This window comes from Pygoscelis adeliae, unplaced genomic scaffold (genome assembly GCF_000699105.1).
Source record: "Pygoscelis adeliae isolate BGI_AS28 unplaced genomic scaffold, ASM69910v1 Scaffold392, whole genome shotgun sequence".
In the NCBI taxonomy this organism is placed as follows: domain Eukaryota; kingdom Metazoa; phylum Chordata; class Aves; order Sphenisciformes; family Spheniscidae; genus Pygoscelis; species Pygoscelis adeliae.
The window spans coordinates 423,735-443,241 of NW_008824293.1; the positions used below are offsets into that span (position 1 = coordinate 423,735).

Consider the following 19,507-nt stretch of genomic DNA (forward strand, 5'->3'; position numbering starts at 1 on the left):
GGGATTTCTGCATCTTTAAGAGAGTACCCCATTTCTTTTTAAGCTGATACCCCTTGCATATCATATCTTTGACAGAATTGAAGTATTTTTAAATTAAACAATAAACAGACCTGAGAAAATGGAAAACCTAAGAGCGCATCTGTCTTTCTACTCATTGAAACGATGACTAATTTTCCCCCGCCTTACTTTAGTTTTCTTCTTGTTCTATTCCCCTCTCCTTCCCCCTCATAGCCCCTTCAGAGTTACAGAGCTTTATGCTCCCTTTCACTGTGTTGCTCTAGTTCTGTAAAATGTCTTACAGTTTCTTTTTGGTTTTGCCCTTTTCCTTTGAAAGAACAGAAGCATTATCACCAGAGAAAAGAATGAGTAGGCAAGTATCCTAGATGCCGGGTTTTATGTGTTTAATTTTTATTCATTTAGTAGCTTCAAAAGTAAATTTTACTATGAATGAATAGTATGATATACTTACACACAGCAAAAGCTTTGGATCAGCATGGATCAGTTTTACCAAGGACAACAGCAAGAACTTGTAGCTTCTGGTTTCCAAATCAGTAGGTTTTTCTTTAAATTTAAGGCTTGTCATTTTCTCCTTAAATGTAAGACTCTGAGGGAAGGAAAAAAATCAGTCATTGTCAGTAAGGTAGTCTACATACTAGTTATAATTAAACATCTTATCAAGTGTATTGCTTTTATAATCTATAATACATGAAAAAGTTTAAAAGTATATTAAATTCACTCAAGTACAGTCGCATAGCCTTCTACTTAAAAATCCCCTTTTACATATGCATATGCTATTACTTTATTACATCTTTAAAGTTTACCTAAGAATTGTTTTAGTGAGCTGCATGTGGACATAAGAAAAGTTTTTGCATAAGACAAACTGTGGCAAAAGAAAAATGGATAAAAAGACTAATAAGGATTTAGAAGGATTTTCTCTGGTCTGAGAAATAAAAATAAATGTTTCCAAGTAAGCTTGAATACATGAGAGGGTAGGGAATTTTTTTTCCAAAGGCAAAATATTCTCTTTATTTTCTGCCATAATCACAGTCCGGATGATAGCATTTTCATCTGTACAGCCTCTGAAAAATGCACCTTTCATTTTTCACACGGTACACAGTGCATCGCTTCAATTAAAGAAAAAATAAAAATCTAGCTTTATCTGAAAAAACAGTAAACTCCTTCTGTACCAGTCAACTTCCTCATGTGAAATGGAGGACATTTTAAGATAGAGTTCACATACGGTATTCTGGTTTGACTCCAGTGTGAACTGTATCATATTCTACCACTGCTGTTCACACACAGAATCCAGGTAGCAGTATGACCAATACATTTAACAAATAGTCATACACAATGTTGGCTGTGAAGTAAGCGTATATGGATTGTACCGGTTGTAAGGATTTCAAAAATTGAGTTTATGCTTCAATCCTATGGTGTGCACAACCCCCCCAGAGTGAACCACCCTGTTGTATGGCAATCAACTGCAGTTTCTTCATCTCAACAAAAATAATCTGCATGCATACTAAAGTCTGTGAAAAATACTATATATATGTGTGCATTTATATATAAACACACACATATATAAATACCTATATAAAAAAAAATGTGAACTTGCGTTAATTGGTCCCCAGTATGTCCAAAGACAAAAGATTTTCATCTCTCTCCAGTAAGTTGACAGAATTTATATGTTCATTAATTTTAATCTTATATCAGCAGGGATTAAATTAGTATTTTTGCTTACAGCTACCAAAATAGTTACAAGACAGTAACTTGGACAAAAATACTGCCATTGTGGATATTCAACACAAGACAGAATACAACACTCTTTAGAAACTCAGCTTTTTAAACTATTCTGTCTGGTTTATTATTTGCGAAGATCTCAAACAATAACATCGTGGTTTTCATTTTCACTAAACTTACAAGTTTTTAACAAAAAAAAACCCTAGCTTGAAATCAAGGTAACTGAAGAAGAGCTATGACATTGTATAATTAAATTCCACAAGAAATTAGAACCTCATGCTATTTTGCTAAACAGTTAGTGCAAAAATATACAGAATAAAATCTACCACATAAAAAAGCATCTGATCAAGAAATTCATACCACGCTGGTAGAGGTTAACTAACTCTGCGCTAAACCTTAGTTCGCTACAGTTAAGGGAATTCTGAGAAGAGGCACATGGCAAAAGAAGCCGATTCATTTATGTGAAGCGATTTATTTACTTCACACAATCAAAGCTAAAGACTATCGATAAACAAAAGACAGGGACATGACTGCTCTCTGCAAATACATCAAGGGGACAAACACCGGTTTGAAGCTATCAGACAACACTGGAACAAGAACAAATGAGGCTAAGTTAAACAGAAATAAGTTTAGGCTGGAAATTAGAAAACAGTTCTAACCACCAGAGCAGGGAGATTCTGGAAGAGCATTGTGATGGAAAAGTAGGGGGCAGAAGGGAAAGAATAGAACCAACAAAAAGCCTTTCCTTCTAGGAAGGAGCTCAACTGGTTGTGAAAGGGATTGCCTCGCAATTGCCAGGCAGTGCCGAAGAGGTCTCCTCCAGCCCTCCATTCTTACATAAAACACGCTACCTCTTGCATCCCAGATGAAGTGACTGCAGTGGTAACTATGCACAGAAAAGTCAGAGTAAGGAAAGGCTTTTCTGCGGTAGTTACAATGGGTCATACTTACAGCAACAGAGGCCCACTGCCATGCAAAACAGTGACTGGTTGGCATCTGACCATGTGAGCGACAGCAGCCAATAAGAACGGAAAATAAGAAGCAGAAGACAAAGCACCACCAATCAATGTCAGAGTTGCCATTACAACACCCCTGCTATTTTCTCAACAGATGAATATATACATGTAAAAAGCAAGTCAAACATGTAGCTTTCAACTAAAGGTATTTTGATCATTTGCTTTCATTTGAGAAGCCCAATAGGAATATTTTCATGTATCATTTTAGGCCTTCTAAAACAACCAACCAAATTCACTTGACACATCGAAAGTCCTAAATGGAAAGTTCAGAAGAAAGGCAACGCAGCTGCATGTGAACTTACTAAAAAAATTTGGATGAACTACAAATTTGAATTTACTCAAGATTTTTTCCAAGACAACCAAGAATACTGACTTTATCTCGTAATGGTTGAAAAATCTTTTACTTTGTTGCTGTCACCAAGACCAAACAGTCAACTTGCCCAACAGAAAGCAAGCAAGACAAATGAAGAGATACTCGTGTCAATCATGGTAAAAGCATTGCAGTTTTCAGAAATTATCTTCACATACAGAATGCTTTTGTTTTTCAGATTGAACAAGAATGGACACATTACCTAGCTATACACACAGCAAGAAAGCTTAAAATGAACAGTTAGCCACAGAGGACAGTTACAGAAGAAATACTTCTATGTTGCCAGTTTAAGAACAGCATGAAAACTGAGAAACGTACATCACTGACTAGAAACAGTTAGTCAATACACCACCTGCAAGGTTTACAGAGCATGTATGGCTCTCTGTTGCTTTTTGGATTGCAATGTTCTTCCCCTCTCTAGTTTCCAGTCTAAAGTTAATGAATAAAAAAGCTGGAATGGAATGGAGACACGGGAAAAACAAAGGGTTTGTGTTTTAACAGCTTCTTTAGAAGTCTTACTGGAGTCATGCGAACTGCTGGATGTGACCCACAGCCTTGAATAGCTTTATGAAGTGTCTCACTGAACATGCTGCGAAGCTCCATGGAATGGCAGTACACAGCATCGATCTTGGGCCACCAGTCCAACGCAGACTAGAATGAAAACACAGAAATGCTCAAACGGTGAACTGGTAATATGTGAGTTAGATTATGATTTATTTTACACCTCTAAAAGTTACAAAAGCTGTAGTATAACTAACCTTTACACATGAGTATTTTACAAAGTATTACTGATACGTTAATTTTGCATTCTCACCCTAAAACTCGTAGTATCTAAATGAGTTGTAACAGAAGCAGTACTTCCAACTTAGCTGCTTACTATATTACTCTTCTTTCTGAAAGAGCACAAACTCTGAAACCGCGAACGCAGGAAACCATGGTAGATTTCAGGATACTGAATGCTAGTAATACTTCAAAACAAACAATGAGCACTCAATTCACTGTGATACTCTAAACAAAATGGAAAACTGGTATTTTAAGTGCTTGATAATATCTGAAAAGCTGTATAACTCCACCAGATACACCACCACATCTACAGTAGCATTTTCTCCCCTATTTGTCAACGTGCCGGATACTTTTTTTTTTTAATATAGTGTTTTCATTACGATGTTGGGATAAATGAAATACAACATGTTATGCACATTAAGTAAGGCTGGTTGCCCAACACTGACTGATTCTATTTTCATACTGATCAGGAAATTATTTCTAAACAGTATAAAAATTAAGTCGTATTTTAGTGACTTAAAGTACAACAACTCATTGAAGATGAACAACTGCACAAACTTTCAAAATATTTTTGGCACTCAGCATTTACTACAATTTTACACTATTAAATTCATACTGGATCAAATCCCTGAGCAAAGCCATGAGGCCAGCTCTTCCCCTAAGTTCCCAAGTCAATATACTACAAGTAGTAGAAGGTGGTGTAACAATGAACGTCCTGAGAGTGTTTTTCATGTATCAATAAAGCAGTACCTATTACAAAACCAGAGAACATAAGATTCATTTGTCATCCTACATTAGAGGGTATTAAAACATATTTGTATTGAAATTTTATACTGGAATACAAGCTCTCAAACTGGGAACCCAACTGGTGGACAGCGTGAACAAAGATTTGTATGTCGTTCCTTATTAGCAAGCAACTCTTGCTGCATGGATACAGGCAACAAGATCTGGTCTACTATTCAAATTGTATTTAATAAGCAGACACTGATCTGAATAGAAGCCACAGATTGCTGGGCTGATAAAATACTTTCAGAACTTACATTTGTGATTATTCGGTGGAGCGAATTTACCAGTACATAATGAAATGTTGATGGAGAATTCTGTGCCAAGCAGATCTACAATAAAAATACATAAAAGCCACTTAGGAACATCTTTTCCTTTGCCATCTTTCTTATCATGCTGAATAACATACTGGAGCCTTTTTATTAAACTGACAAAGCTGTCAAATCTAAATCTGAGAAAGTCTAACCAGCTAAGAAAAGATTTATAAAAACATGCAGGGATTTATTACTAAGGGATATTTATACAGTTAAACTTATTTATGAGCTTCCAGCTGCTGTTAGCACATCTTTTATAATTAACAGGTCATCAATAGCACATGGATAATGACTTACCAGGAAGTAGTGCTCTCACCTTAAAGTGTTGGTTATTATGAGGGTTTATGCGGAAGCAGGAAACTAAGCAGTCAATCATAAGGTCTACATCTGCATTTTGATTGCCTCTTGAAAAAGGTTTGCTTGGATTAAACAGCAAATTCTATATATTTCAAAAAAATATAAATATATAAATCAGATGCCAAGATTATTCTTCTCTACTTTCAATATAAAACTTTCCACTGAAAAACACTATGGTCAATTAAGGAGAAATTCAAAGTTTATTTCAGTATTTTAAAATTGAAATTTCTTCATTGCAATTAGGAAACAGACATTTTTACCTTAAGATCTACTACCATGGACTGCACTAGTAGGAAAATGACGGAATTATCTTCCCAGTTGATGTAGGTAGATGCTTTGCACAGTTTAACACAAGCAATAGCAGCACTTTCAGTCAGCTGTCTGCTCCCACTGTGGCCTGCAAGTGCCTTCCTGAGATTGTCCAGGAACAGTTTCTGCAGAATTCAAATCAGGAATAGTTATAACCAGAGCTTTGGTAATCTGTGGTCAGGGTTTTTAGATCCTTAAATATTAAAACCAAACAACACTGCATTTTCTGATCCGAAATCATGGCTATTGGGATTGCAAAAAACAACTCGATGCAGCATTCCGAAGAAACGTTATGATTATTAAAGACATTAATTTTGAACGATCTAGGGCAATCCAAATGGCACAGTCAGATGGTTGTTTACTCTTAACCATGATGTTTGCAGCCACATGAAATTCAACATTTGCTACAGGTACTGCAGTTGTGGAACGCGCAGTACACACACTGCAGAAACCTAGATCAGTACAATACAGGCCAGCTAGAAGCAATGCTAAGTTTGCTACTGGTGGAGGCAGGGGAAATCGCAACACTAGGATTCAAATCTCCAAGGAGATGTAAAAGTTCTGAAATATCATTGTTTGGGACAGATTATCTGTATGAATTATTGACAGTGAAAGAACATATGTTAGGTGAGAACTTAAAAAGGGTGCAGAAATTTACATATGGAATTGTAATGTGCTTTTTAGGCAGGAAAGACAAAATAAAATATACCTGAAATATAGAATAAGCAAAGACAAGCATCCTCTAGAAATCAGAACCAGAATTCAGACACACTTCTTCTCTTACCTTGTTCATTTTAGTTTCTTCTACCACATCCTTTGCTATATCTTGGATTATCTCTGGACACAGGACCAGGAGTATGATTTGCAGTGGCCAAACTGCTGCTTTACGTTTTGTGCTTTCAGCAAAGCCATCCACTAAGTCAAACAACTTCTCTGCACAATCTGCATAAAATATAACCCCAAGTTCAATACCAATTTTAATTATGAAAAGGTAAAGAATAGGTATAAAAGAGCAGAGGGATAGCTCCACCTACGCAGAAAAAAGTTCTGTTTTGCACATTACTGGGGATAAAATGGTCTCAACCCAGTTAAAGCCATGGTTTACCTGAAAAATATAAATTTTCCTCTCTTTTTGATTAGAGACAAATACAGGTGGCGTTCTCTTAAGTTGTTTTTTTTTCCCTGTATCAAGATGAAAAATATATATTTAAGGAGTTTCCATCTTTTGGGTTTTATTTCTTTGTGTTGTGAACCACAAAATGAGTCTTTAAAAGGTGAGTCAGGAGAGAAAAGAGATAGCAATATATCCTTGCCCTGACAAAGACTGACAGAAATTTGTTTCTTATTTGCAGGCTACACAAGAAGCAAAGAGGGCATAAAATGCAAGTAAATGTAGTGATGCCTGAGAAACCAACTTTTGAACACTGTGTCATTTGTTATGCCTTACCAGCCATATCAGTCTGTGGTGTTTGATACAGCTTTGTGAATTCATCAGGATAGTTTTCCACCCAGTTCCAAAATGCCTGCAGATAATGCAAAACATCTTTACATTCCAGAGCTTAAAAATCTTTTTTCTGTATTATGTATTTAAATGAAGAGGGATTTTACTATTACTTCTAATCACTCGACATTTCTTGCAAAACATATATGCAAAGGGATGCACCAACATATATTTTATAGTAAATTACTGAATTGCAACTCTTCCTAAATTAGATAAAGTCTGCAAATAAGCAATGAAAGAGAAGATAAATATTAAAATACTTACCTTTTCAAGACTGTTGATAACAGCTAACTGAGCTACTTTCTTAAGGGCTTTAAACTTGAATACAGTCTCTGTAAAGGTAAAACATTTCTGCATTTAGAAAAGAAACTTGGTTCTAAAAAGCAACACAGATTATAAAAGACATTTGAAGTGCAAAGCAAATTTTAAGCCAGTGTCTTTATGCTACTTAAGTATTTTTAAATATTTTGGTAATGACTATTTGGAGTAAAACACAGCAATAAAAAGATATATATCAATACCTTGTGTCATCTCTAACTAGCCATATTCAGGTAAAAATATTCCAAAACACAGGCTCAAATCATACCTTGCAAGAGTCGTTTTAGTTTTGAACAATCCACACTGATGTACTGTAAAAGTTCGATATCATGAACATCAGCATTATCTTCTGAACAAACAGTCAGTTCCTGTAATCTAAAAATATGCAAAGTAAACCAACTTCTCAATCAGATTATGTCTGATAGGTATGAACACATACCTATGACTCTATACATTTGAATAGCAGGGGAATATTATATGATCTCCTCATATAATACGATCTCCTCATATAAACTTTTTCAGGTTTAGAAATGAAAGACAGACCTTGCATGATTAAGAGTTAATATTATAGTCTTGTTCCACACTCATACTGGAAATGGATCTAGAAATACTAGCGATGAGTCTTACAGGATACCAATACCATCTGGTGATAGTCTGTTTATGCCCAAGATTAGCCTAAATCCTTCTGTTATCTACCATACTCTAGCAGTAATCTTGTCATCTTTTCATCTAAATATTAAATTTATGGAATCATGACACCTTTAGACTACTGCTCCTTAACAGCATGTCTTGCCCCAGCTAATTTCAAGAGTAAAGCAATGTCTGATGGTACTTAATATCGCCGAAGAGAGCTGCAACCACTCTGTAAGCTAAAGAAGGTCCATGTTTTTCTGGTCTAAAGAAACAAGATGAAGTTTAATCACACCATTTTAAACACAATGGCATCTTTTCACTCTTTTGTGTTAGATGATTTACTAAACATCTCATCAGATACGAAGCCACTAATAACTAAATCATATGTTCTCACAAACTAAAGATTGCCATGTCTTATTCCAAAGCTACAGATGTGTTTTAGGCATGGAATGTGATTTCTAGTACTACACACAAAAGCAGTTCTTCATTTCTTCAACGCCAGGGAAACTTAACAGCCCTCGCTGGGAATGGGAAGGTCCCCACTGCTGTGCTTTTCGTGCCAAAAATCCCCCAGCTGCTGTACAAGGCCTAGAAATATGCCTAAACAGGAAGCACAGGTCAAAAGAGCAGCAATGCTAACTGTCGGCAAGCTGACCCCTGTGGAGATCAGCAACAACTGGTCAAATATTTAACTATTTATGTACAAGCCATCTTGAAGTGAAAAACAGGTTAGGGAAAAAGCACTATGATCCAGCTCAAATGGATGGTAAGAAGGGCTTTGGAGCTTGAGAACTAAACCATGCTACAGACATATGAATAAATATAGATCCATGGACTAGATTCAAAGACTGTCAAAAAATCCTTCCTATAAAAGGAGCAAAAGAAATTGTTTCCATTTCCATAAGCAACAAAACATAATCAACCTATTGAGTAAAACCACATCCTCCACGCTAGCTGCCAAGTCTATGTTCTTGAAACAGAAGTTATTAAAGGCTCTGTAAAAGTTTTTAAAATACTTCAAATTTGAAGTCATTAAATAATTTTAGACTGATTTCTGAAATGCAAATATTTTCCAAAATGTTGGAATGGAATTGTTTTTACATTATAAGGAATATATAAATCTTTGTTTCAATTAAATTGGCACACTCATTTCTATGCGACCACATAAGGCTGCCCAAGCTCCACTTCTGACAAATCAAGGATGATGTTAGCTGTGACAATGTGTGATAAGAGCTAAGCTATTTCAAGCAACTTTCAAAAAACATCGAAGTAGTTCAGTAACAAAAAGCTTAATACACAACTCTAGTGGACTGGCAAAAGCTGAAGCAACAGAAAGACATGGAACAGGGCGAAAAGAGCAAAGAATAGATGGAAACATTGGGTCTGTCTCTCTTCTCACTTAGAATAGCAGAAAAGGCAGCTATTTTTACAGTAAATGTGCTGCGAAGCTCAAGTCAAGTCAGAAGACAAATGGGTGTTTTCCAACTAACAAACAGTCCAGCTGTTTTGTCCCCTTCAGGCATAAGATACATTTAACACAAAAGCCTTCAAGCAAGAAAAATTAGGAAGGAAAACAGCCTGGGGGCTCCAACAGAGCTGTAGACAATCAAAATTTTGCATTCTAAATTCATAAGTAAATGGATACAAGCCATTATCTTCAGCATCCTTTTTTTTCCAAAACACCTTGCACTCATAGAAACTTATTCAACTTATTCAGCTGAGTTCTTATTTTCACTCTACAACAGCATTTGACTTGTACTTATGAAGGCAGATTAAAAAAAGCAATAAATGCAGCTCACAGAAAATATGCTGGCAGTAACCTAGAATGGATATGAAACAGGTTCATTTTGTAACCTGAAACTCAAGTAAAATTTTGAAAGGTAGAGGGAGTTTCACTTAAGAACTAAGTTCTTGTTAAATATCATTTAAACAGTTAACTTTTCTGAAATTAGAAAGACTACAATTCATGACATGTTCTAGACACCGATATTTAGTAGATCTTCTAATACACTACATCAGGCTACTGAAAAAACACCTACCTGGTGGAAATGCGGCTGAACACAGCATTAAAGTTATTGCAGCTAAGAGAAAAAAGGACCCCAGAGGCAGAATTTCGTAGTTCAGCTGCATGCTGGTTCCCTTCACGGTAAGTGTGGATGAAGTGGCAGATTTCTGGCAGCAACTGTTTTACCAGCATAGTCTCGTCTAGTCGCATGGTATCCTTTGGTTGCTAAAAATAAATATTCGGTATTCCATGAAATTCTATTTTATAGGTTTGGAGGCAAAAAAATGGAGCATCTGCCACTAGTAGGCACAGGACCTGAATCTGAACTTCTAATTCTGCCTGCAGGCTACCACTGACCATAGTGTAAATAGTCTACACAGAAAAGGCTTCTTTCCATTTGAACAATAACCCATATCATTCAAACCATCTTACATTTTCAGTTAAGTCTCCAAAACATGTAGCACACCAAGTCCACCAATGTCACCAAGTATCAAGCAAAATATCAAACTAGTTTTTGAAGTAAAACACACTTCTGTTTTGATGAATGCACCCTGTTGATCTGTGTAAAGTATAAGCAGTAGAGCATTAACTACCTCAGCTTTGAATGGAAGCTCAAAGGGCAAAGACCCCCCCCTTACTTCTCTTCTGGCTAGTATTCTAACCACTATATTTTGACAGCAAATATTTTATAGAAAAAAATGAACCAAAAAAGAGGTGCTTCTCCCTTGCCTGGGATTGCTCTATACGAGTCAAAAATGGCTTAACTTTCCTGCAGAAGAAAAATCTAATTTTTGCCAGTTTGCACAGTATGAGACATAAGGAAACTATTTATGCAAGAATTCAAAGTGAAACTTTGCTCTACTAAGAGCAAGTTTTAACAGAAGGGTCAGCATTAAAGTTTTCTAAAATTCTACCAATGAATTTACCATAGGGAATTGAGAAGTTTCAGAGACTCCCACTTAGTTGACCTGAGTCCTGTTGCCATGAGAACTTGATGAAACATTGAGCAAGAACAGCAAGCAAGAAATATGTCTGAAGATATCACAGAACACAACACTCTTTGTATAGAACTTTGGCTCAGTCTTATTAAACATATACTGGCTCAACTTGCTCTCATTTGAATTGACAAAGCAAGAAGTATTCAGCACAATTTTAGGCTGTTCAAATATCATCTATCAGGAAAAAACCACTATCGTTTCAATATATATATATAAGAAATATTTTAAAAGAATTAATTTCCAAAGTTAGAACAGTTTTTTTGACTCACTGCATCAAAGACACAGAAAGTGCCAAAAAGGGGTATTTACCTCAGCTGTAAAAGCTGAAAATTATTCTGGAAAATGTATTTACCTGGATCTTTTGTGAATTTAGAAGAATCCACAATTATTCAGACTGTTTTAGTACTGTAATATAAGATATGCCGCTTGACAAATCTAACCATAATAAGGTCATTACCTTATAAAGAAAGAACCTTCAAAAACTGTTGCAGGGAAACAGCAAAGAGCTTAGATGATTTCATGACATTCATCCAGGAATACAGCTTTAAAAAAAAAATTCCTTTCTTGTTAAAGGAATAAACCATTGCAAATTTTGCTCACAGTGAAGTTTGGCTTTGCAATTACACAGTTTAGCACAGTAAGTTGTACAACATTTACATCCCAAAGGTAATAGCAAACTGCCTTGTAGCACAGCTCTGACTGGAAACCTCGGGACTGGACTCCCAGTGGAAGTTTGGACATGGTTAACCAATATAATCTAGGAAACACCTGCAAAAGTAATCTTTAGAATAGTGATAGCAAGGTTTCTGCTGTATATACATGAAAAAACTACTTCACCAAATGAAAGTCTTAAGAAATTTAAAGAAAAATCAACACCGTATGCAGAAAACTTACTAGCATAAAACTTGAAATACTTGTACTGAATTATCTGCTACTTTTAACATTATTTACTATCCCATTACTTTTTCGGTTTAAATTGTGGGATAAAAATATTTGCATGCGTCTATTCAAAAAATACTGAGCAGAATATGCCACAAGCATTCAAAGCTTATAAAAAAAAATCAAGCGAAGCTTCATAACCACATCTAATTCTTCATTTGGGTTTGTGTCTTCCCTTACTCCAGTTCACACATGTGTCTGAGTACAGTTGTCTGCAATTCTTTTTACAAATTATTAAAAGAAAATTATTATTTATAACTCCACAAATTAGTTGAGTAGTGGGAAGGACAAATTCAAAAGTGTACTTGAATCTGTTTAGCTGAAAAAAAAAATCACTAGTTTTAGGCAAGAAAAAAGCACCCCACAAATCCTTAATTTATCAGCTATATCAACTACTTGCATTTATAGGACGTTTTAGTATTTTTTTAAACGGCATTAATCTTACTTTGCTCTAAATCAGATGAGTTTTAACTTTAGTACCAGTAATAACAGATACACAAGCATTTGACTTGTACTCTCTAACTTATTTGATTCCAACTCAGCAATTGCTTATGCAAGCCTACTCACCCCTGCCAGACATTTTTCCAGTGTATCCAAGATAATCAGCTGAGATAGATATAAATTCTTTTCAGCAGTTTCTCCAAATATTCTCTAGAAGTAGAAAGGATATGGATTCATCCGAGACATGGAAATTTGACTTGTAACACATTGAAGTAATGTAGCAAAGTAGCACAATAAGTTATGGCTCCTTTACTGCTGTGGTTTTGAGTTTAGAAATAAAGCCAGCAAAAATCAGATTAAAATAGGAATTAAAACCTTACTGCTGAAGAAATATCTTTGTCTAGTCTGCAATGCCAAATCTAATAAGGCACAAACAGTTACCGCAAAGTAAGACTGGAGGTACACTGCAGCCCCTTACCTTCATCAGGCCTATAATTTATTCAGAAATGAAGGTTATACCTTTTCAGAAACTATTTTGGTATCAATTACTGCTGACTCTTTTCCGATTATGTATTTCATTGCCAACATCTTAATAGAACTGATGTTACAAGAAATCCGTATCGACATTAGGGTGTTGCAAAATTTAGCACAGACCACAGGAAGAAACATGAGACCCTCCAAAAATATGCCACACTTCAGATACAGGATGAAGGCGGAATTCCATCGGGTGTTTAAGCTAGCACCCAATTTTACTGCCAACAATAGTGACTAGTTCCAGCAATATTAAGACATCAAAATAAAGCAGAAAAGATTTAGCCAAAAATATATTGGTACTATTGCCTACATGTGGAACACATGTAGAAGTCACCCAAAAGAAGTTATATTTTAAACCACGTGAGAGGTTAGCTCAACTAAGTCTAAGTTTCAGCAGAGTCCAAACCCCGAAGACTTCTTCTAAATGTAAGACCATTATGACAGCCTATTGGTCTGTTTTGTTTCAGCTACAGAAATCCTTCAAAAATATTGCTGATTCATATAGTAGCTCAGTCCATCAAACGTAAAAAAAAATGTAAGTCTTGCTCCTCAGGGCAAAGCAAATGTTGACTTTTTTTATTGACATTTTTAGCTAGGTCTTTCCTCTCAAAACCTATATATCATATACAGAAACTTGTTTTATCTGTGTAGTTTTCTCATTTATCAGACAATCATCTTACACATCAACACATTCCTTCATGCCTACGGAGTTTAATTAAAATAAATTCTCTCTCAGAAGGGATTACAGGTTGCTTTAAGCAGCCTAAAATCCTAGCAGTAGGGCAACGTATTTTCTGATTTTATCAATCCTTTGTAGTGTTTTAGCAGATGTGCATCTCTATACAACTGGCATCCAAAAGAGCTCACTGCAAACTATCTTATTAAAACCATTAAAAAAAAGTACTGCTAGAATTTGGCCAGTTCTGTTACCTGTTCATGGAGATTCCACGTGATCACAAATCACACAACTTCCAAACTCAATGAACTAAACTTTTCTCGTGACAAATCCAAAACCAGACCTTCATTAAAAAAGAAAAATCCAACTGCGTCTTTCTCCTCATAAAGGATTCCTAAACTTTCCATTTACCCAACTCGATGGTAAGAATTATTTTTCTAGAGGCAACACACTATGGACATCCACATTAATTTTTTTTTCTTTCTACGTTTCTCTTCTCTTTGGTTCCACTGAGATCTATTTTAAAAGACAGTTTTAGTGATGCTGATGAGTCAAATATTTTGATGGATTTCAGGAATCATTTTATGGTTCCCTTGGAGGCAGAACAAAAAAATAGTACGCAAAAGGAAACCATCTACTAAGACACCTGGCTCTAAAGATTTCTCTTTGGCAACCCGCAGAAAAATCACCTTGAACCTCATCCCTTTGCACCGGTGTACTGCCCTCAAGTACCAACATTAAGTGGTTTAATGAGAGGCTGTGATCCATATCAAACAGTAAATGGAAGAGATGCGTATCACACCACACATTTTTCATTCACTTTTCTTACTGATAGTAAGGTATCCCTTTGGAGGTATGAGTCTATAGTGGCAGTATTAGACAAGAGATTGTTTTCAAAGACTTTTCTTACAGGGTTCCAACTGAAATTCATCTGGCTGTTAAAATATATATATATATATATTTTACATACACACACACAAATGCTAAAACATCCAAACAGCCTGGAAAATTCAAATAGCCTAAGTTTTAAATCCCTTTCCCTTCTTCCTTTCCCAAAATGATTCCTGGCAGATCATGCTCTGGCAGAACAGATGAGGGGGGAAAAAAAACCCTCCTAGTGCTGCTGCTCAGCAGCTCCTTTGCCTTACTGCATTCCTCCTCTATAGACTTTGCTAGCACTGCCTCCCTAGCTAAGTGAAGGGGATGGAAAACATCCTCCCCCACCTTCTAACAAGTAGCGCATTCTACTGGTATCTGAACATTGCTCAGAGACCCAAAGTAGCATCAGGTACCTTTATGTACCCACTCCTTAGCCAGCCACATACCTTCTCAGCTACAGACTGTTCCCATGACTAACAGGAGATTCCCCTTAATCACCACCTTCCTTTAGATTTCTCTGCCACAACTATCTCATCGCCTTTATATGTAACACAGCTCAGTGCTGTTGGTGAACTTTAGCACATGAGGATGAAAAGAAAAAAATTAAGTGTAAAAGGCAAGCAACAATCTGACTAAATTTCAAGTGACTCTCTGCAGATTGTATAATATGAATAAATAACAACTATTTTGAAAAATCACCCAACAATCCAAAATTAGAAAACTTACCATGTTATTAACATTTTTTAAGATATTAGTGAGACCACTGATGACCAGGGAAAACTTGTACTTGGAAATGTTTATGAGACATTCCTTGTTGTGCTCCGTACTGACTTTGGTGTGGGTATTCTGCTGGCCAGCCTTTATTGGAAGCTACAAAGAGAGATAAGCAGTATAAGCTTTTTTACATTGAAAGTTACGTCTTTAAAGATGGCTTAAAAATTTTTGAGACACCAGAAACAACCTTGAAAAAACATTCTAAAGGAGACAACTACAAACACATTATCTCATTTTCTCTACATTCAGCTTTCTACTAGTTATCTATACAACAAAATACTGAAGTTCACCTATTCCTTTTTCTGAATTTAAACTAAACCTCTATTTTGTGATAGTTTCTACAAACCAAATGTCAAAGCAATCAAAAGGAGCAGAAAAACGTGAGTAAGAGAGAATTCCGAGAAGAAAAGTTTCTTTATTTCAAAAATTGGCTCGTTAAATACCAAAAATCTTCACAAGGCTAATACCTGCAAGCAAAAAAACTGCATCTTGAAACCTGAGAGGAAGTAAAATCACAGTAGCTCACAAAGCAGGTGAGTTGGAACGTGGTAACAGTGGTTCCATGTGTGTCCTCTACTCCTTCACAGGACAGAACTGGCCGAGAGGTACAACCGAGTCCCAGGAAAAACCACCACCGACAGCCGCCGCAGGCCCTAGGGACTTGGGTCACTTAGGGGTTCCCACACAAACACACCCCTTCACGCTAGCCAGGTGAAGTCTCAGCCTCAAACACGCTTCAAGCACTTGCGAGCCAAATACAACTTGTGAGCCCCACATTACCTATCCTTGCCCAACATCCAGTGGTAAAAACTAGACTTGAAATGCATCTTTTCCAGGAAAGATAAGATTCAGAGTGACTGCACAAAACTGAGATGTTTCTCCTACTGTGTGAACACTAGGCACTTTGTTTCATGCTATACCCAAATTCCTCAAGGGTCACAAACGAGTCACTTCCCAAGCACGCACTCACTTCCCCTGCATGCTCCTCACTGGAGTCGGCCCGTTAGGAACCACCATGTGAAAATGTGAGAAGCCACTCATCGGAAAAATTCATTTTACTGAGGATTTTTATTTTTAAAAGCAAACAAATGTGGGAACAAAAAAGGAACCAGTACTATCACCTCTTTTTATAATTCACATGTGCCATTTGTATTTTAAAGTGTGACCTAGGAATTCACTATCTATAGAAACTTTAATTGCTACTACAAGTTTTAACCAATTTTGACTAGAATTCTCGAGAAACGTGTATTCTGAAAGACACTGATAGCTCAAAGTAAATGCCACAATATAATATTTTTGCATTTTGAAAGGGTATCTTTAAAAAAAATAAAACAGAGAGAGAATTTAAGAGAGGTTAAAAGAAGGATTCCAAGGAATTACAATCAACTTCACAGCTGCAAATTGCTTAAAGAGCACCCTTCCAGGCTGGGGACCTCTGCAGACTTGGTGAGGGTACTTCCCGTACTGTCATCCAGTTAAACTGCTGTCAGCAGTCATGAACGTCTCTGCCAACCATTTAACATTACTATCTTTGTTGATAAAAGTTTAAAGGCCCATATTTAAAATGCTAGATGAATTAAAGAACCCCAAACTTGGAGCATTTTTTTTTTCAACAGTTTTGACTGCATCATTAAATGCAGTCTACTTAACATCGACATCTTCCATTTGTAGGGCAGACTATCTAGTTGTGCCCAAGTGTAATTTCCTCTCCATATAAACGGTGGTTTGGGTTTCAAGTATCAGTTCTTTTGGTACCACAGACCAGGATCACATTGCAAATTGGCTGTTTTCTTCCTAAGAGAATGGTTGACATTTATTTAAAGAAATGACTGAACTGCCATGCTAGATCACACCAAAGACCCAACAGCAACAGAAAGGCCCACGAGGAATGCTTGCTTTCGATTCAGACAGTGGCTTAGGGATCACTGGCACCAAGCGTTGCATCCAGGGAACCACACTAAAAGACTACCCCTCCGTAAGAAGGTCTGATGCTTTTCACCTGCGCAACCTCCTATAGCAACAAGTTCCATAGGGCAGTCAAGGTAATTTCCACTTCATTTTGTAATTCCCTTGCAAGTGTTCAGATCGTGATGCTTTAAAACAGTGCGGTGCATTTCAATGCGCTCATTTTAAAACTGGAAAAAGCAGAACAAACAGCATTTATGACTCAAGCTTTGTTTTCATTGTTGGATGTTATTTTTACAATACATTTTCGGAAGTCATTAGTGGAAGATAGATACATTTAATTAAAAATTTCACCATTACTTGTACTTTTTATTTGATTTTTCAAGTCTCCGTGCTGACAACAACAGAAAAGCTCAATACCACTGAGTGACAAAACACTTCAGAAGTGCCTCTCAAAGAAATTGTGTCATAGATCTAGTTCTGTAGGCTTCCACGCTATAGAAACATTGTGTTACACACTTTTGGAGCTTCCTGCCACAACAGCCATTGCAACAAGGTCACCTAGAAGTAAAACTGCTTTTTATACTACCATTTAAAATAGGAAACTATATAAAAAGGAAATATTAGCACTGTTGTTTTGGGTATTTTTATTTCTCAGCTATTTCCTTTGTGCACTCTGACATGCTGGAGCATTATATATCCCCTAATGGAATGCAGTGCCAGTGCTGAGTGACCAAAAAGAAACTATTTAACTTCTATACAAATATTGATCAATCTAAACACTACAAGAAAAAAAGAAGGAAAAGAAAAAAAAAGTTGAAATTTTACTTTCATTGCCTTCGATTTTATTTTAGGAAAAAGAAAGACTGATACAAATGGTTTCCTGTAGAGCTTTTAGTTGAATTAGAAACAGAAATTAAAGCACAAAGCTTAAATATAACTGGAGCTTCAAACTATGAACACACGCACCATTTTGAACTCATCCCAGTTTAGCAAACTACTCTAATTCAGCTATTTTCACTGTTGAAATAAGAAGCAATAGTCAACACCCTTGTAACTACACTGGTGCACATACAACCCACACTGAGGCATGCTGCCATATACCCCCTCTCTCTCTAATCCAGTTTGACTACGTCTCCTTAAGGTGTCACAGAAGCTACAGAGGACGGGGAACAATGGCATTTTGGTCTACAATGTGCCTTATTTTATGCAGTGGACAAGACAAAATAGGTAGATGAAATCTGCAATCTTTCCAACTATAAAATTTTAAATCTTTTAAGATCAATTTAAAAAACATTGCTGCAAAAGACAAGGAAAAGCCATTAAGCAGCTGAGCCTGACAGTTGCAATAATACAGTACAAGACCCAGTGTATCCTGAATTCAGGATACAAGCCATCCTGCATATCAGGTATCGCTGAAACAACTAGAAAAGCAAATCTGTAAGATGAAGCATCCAAGTATCTACCAGCTTACAGCAGCCATGCAAGCTCCCTAGTTGTTAAAACACATCTTTCGACCACATAGACAGTTTAAGACAAACTTTGTTTCTAGAAATGCATTTCTGACTTCAATTTAAGAAGCCCTGCTGACCTATCTACAGCTTCTCCCAAATCTGCTACTGATACAATACTGAAACGGAACCATTCTCACAAGGTTTACTGAACACAAAGAGATAACAAAGCACTGTCAGTAGGAGAAAAAGCAACACAGATCATATGAGATTATTATTTTCTTTACGTTTCCAAAAGGCATACAATAACAAGTAAACCTTAGAAATGGAGATCTGAACCATATACCCTCAAGAAGACAGGATTCTTAAGACTAATCCAGCTGAAGTAGTGGCTATTAAAGATATTTGTTTTTTTAAAACAGTATTTGTTACCCAAAAGATGAAAATTCCTCTCTCAACCTGCCAAAGAAAAACTAAATTCTACCGTCTTCATGAAAAATTTCAACTAAATCACTGATCACAAATATAATTAAAAAATAATATCATTTAAGAAAAAAAAGGTGACTAGGCCAACCCAGATAGACAGAATCATAGCACATGGTCAGCTGCTAGCATCTGAGAAAATAATACTAAAACAGCACTTCAAAAGCTTTTTCAACACACAGGTTTGGCATCTGAAAAATTACTGCCCCTAAGGATTAATATGGCATATGTTATTAACCATTCTACAATGGTGTCTGGCGGCCGCAAGTCGTCTGGTCAGTTTTCTGTCTGCAGTGATATC

At 36.3% G+C, this 19,507-nt stretch overlaps 1 protein-coding gene across 1 annotated transcript in view; it reads right to left on the reverse strand.

Moving 5' to 3' along the window:
- Window positions 1-19,507, reverse strand: part of NF1 (neurofibromin 1) — a 111,026-nt gene that overhangs the window by 77,324 nt on the left and 14,195 nt on the right. Inside the window, exons 2-13 of the mRNA XM_009318826.1 lie at window positions 15,320-15,463; window positions 12,631-12,714; window positions 10,161-10,351; window positions 7,757-7,863; window positions 7,435-7,502; window positions 7,117-7,192; window positions 6,454-6,611; window positions 5,621-5,794; window positions 5,320-5,442; window positions 4,947-5,021; window positions 3,643-3,774; window positions 470-604 (exon numbers count right to left, since the gene is read on the reverse strand). Of these exons, the coding sequence (XP_009317101.1) occupies window positions 470-604; window positions 3,643-3,774; window positions 4,947-5,021; window positions 5,320-5,442; window positions 5,621-5,794; window positions 6,454-6,611; window positions 7,117-7,192; window positions 7,435-7,502; window positions 7,757-7,863; window positions 10,161-10,351; window positions 12,631-12,714; window positions 15,320-15,463 (1,467 nt within the window). The remainder of the gene's footprint in view (window positions 1-469; window positions 605-3,642; window positions 3,775-4,946; window positions 5,022-5,319; window positions 5,443-5,620; window positions 5,795-6,453; window positions 6,612-7,116; window positions 7,193-7,434; window positions 7,503-7,756; window positions 7,864-10,160; window positions 10,352-12,630; window positions 12,715-15,319; window positions 15,464-19,507) is intronic.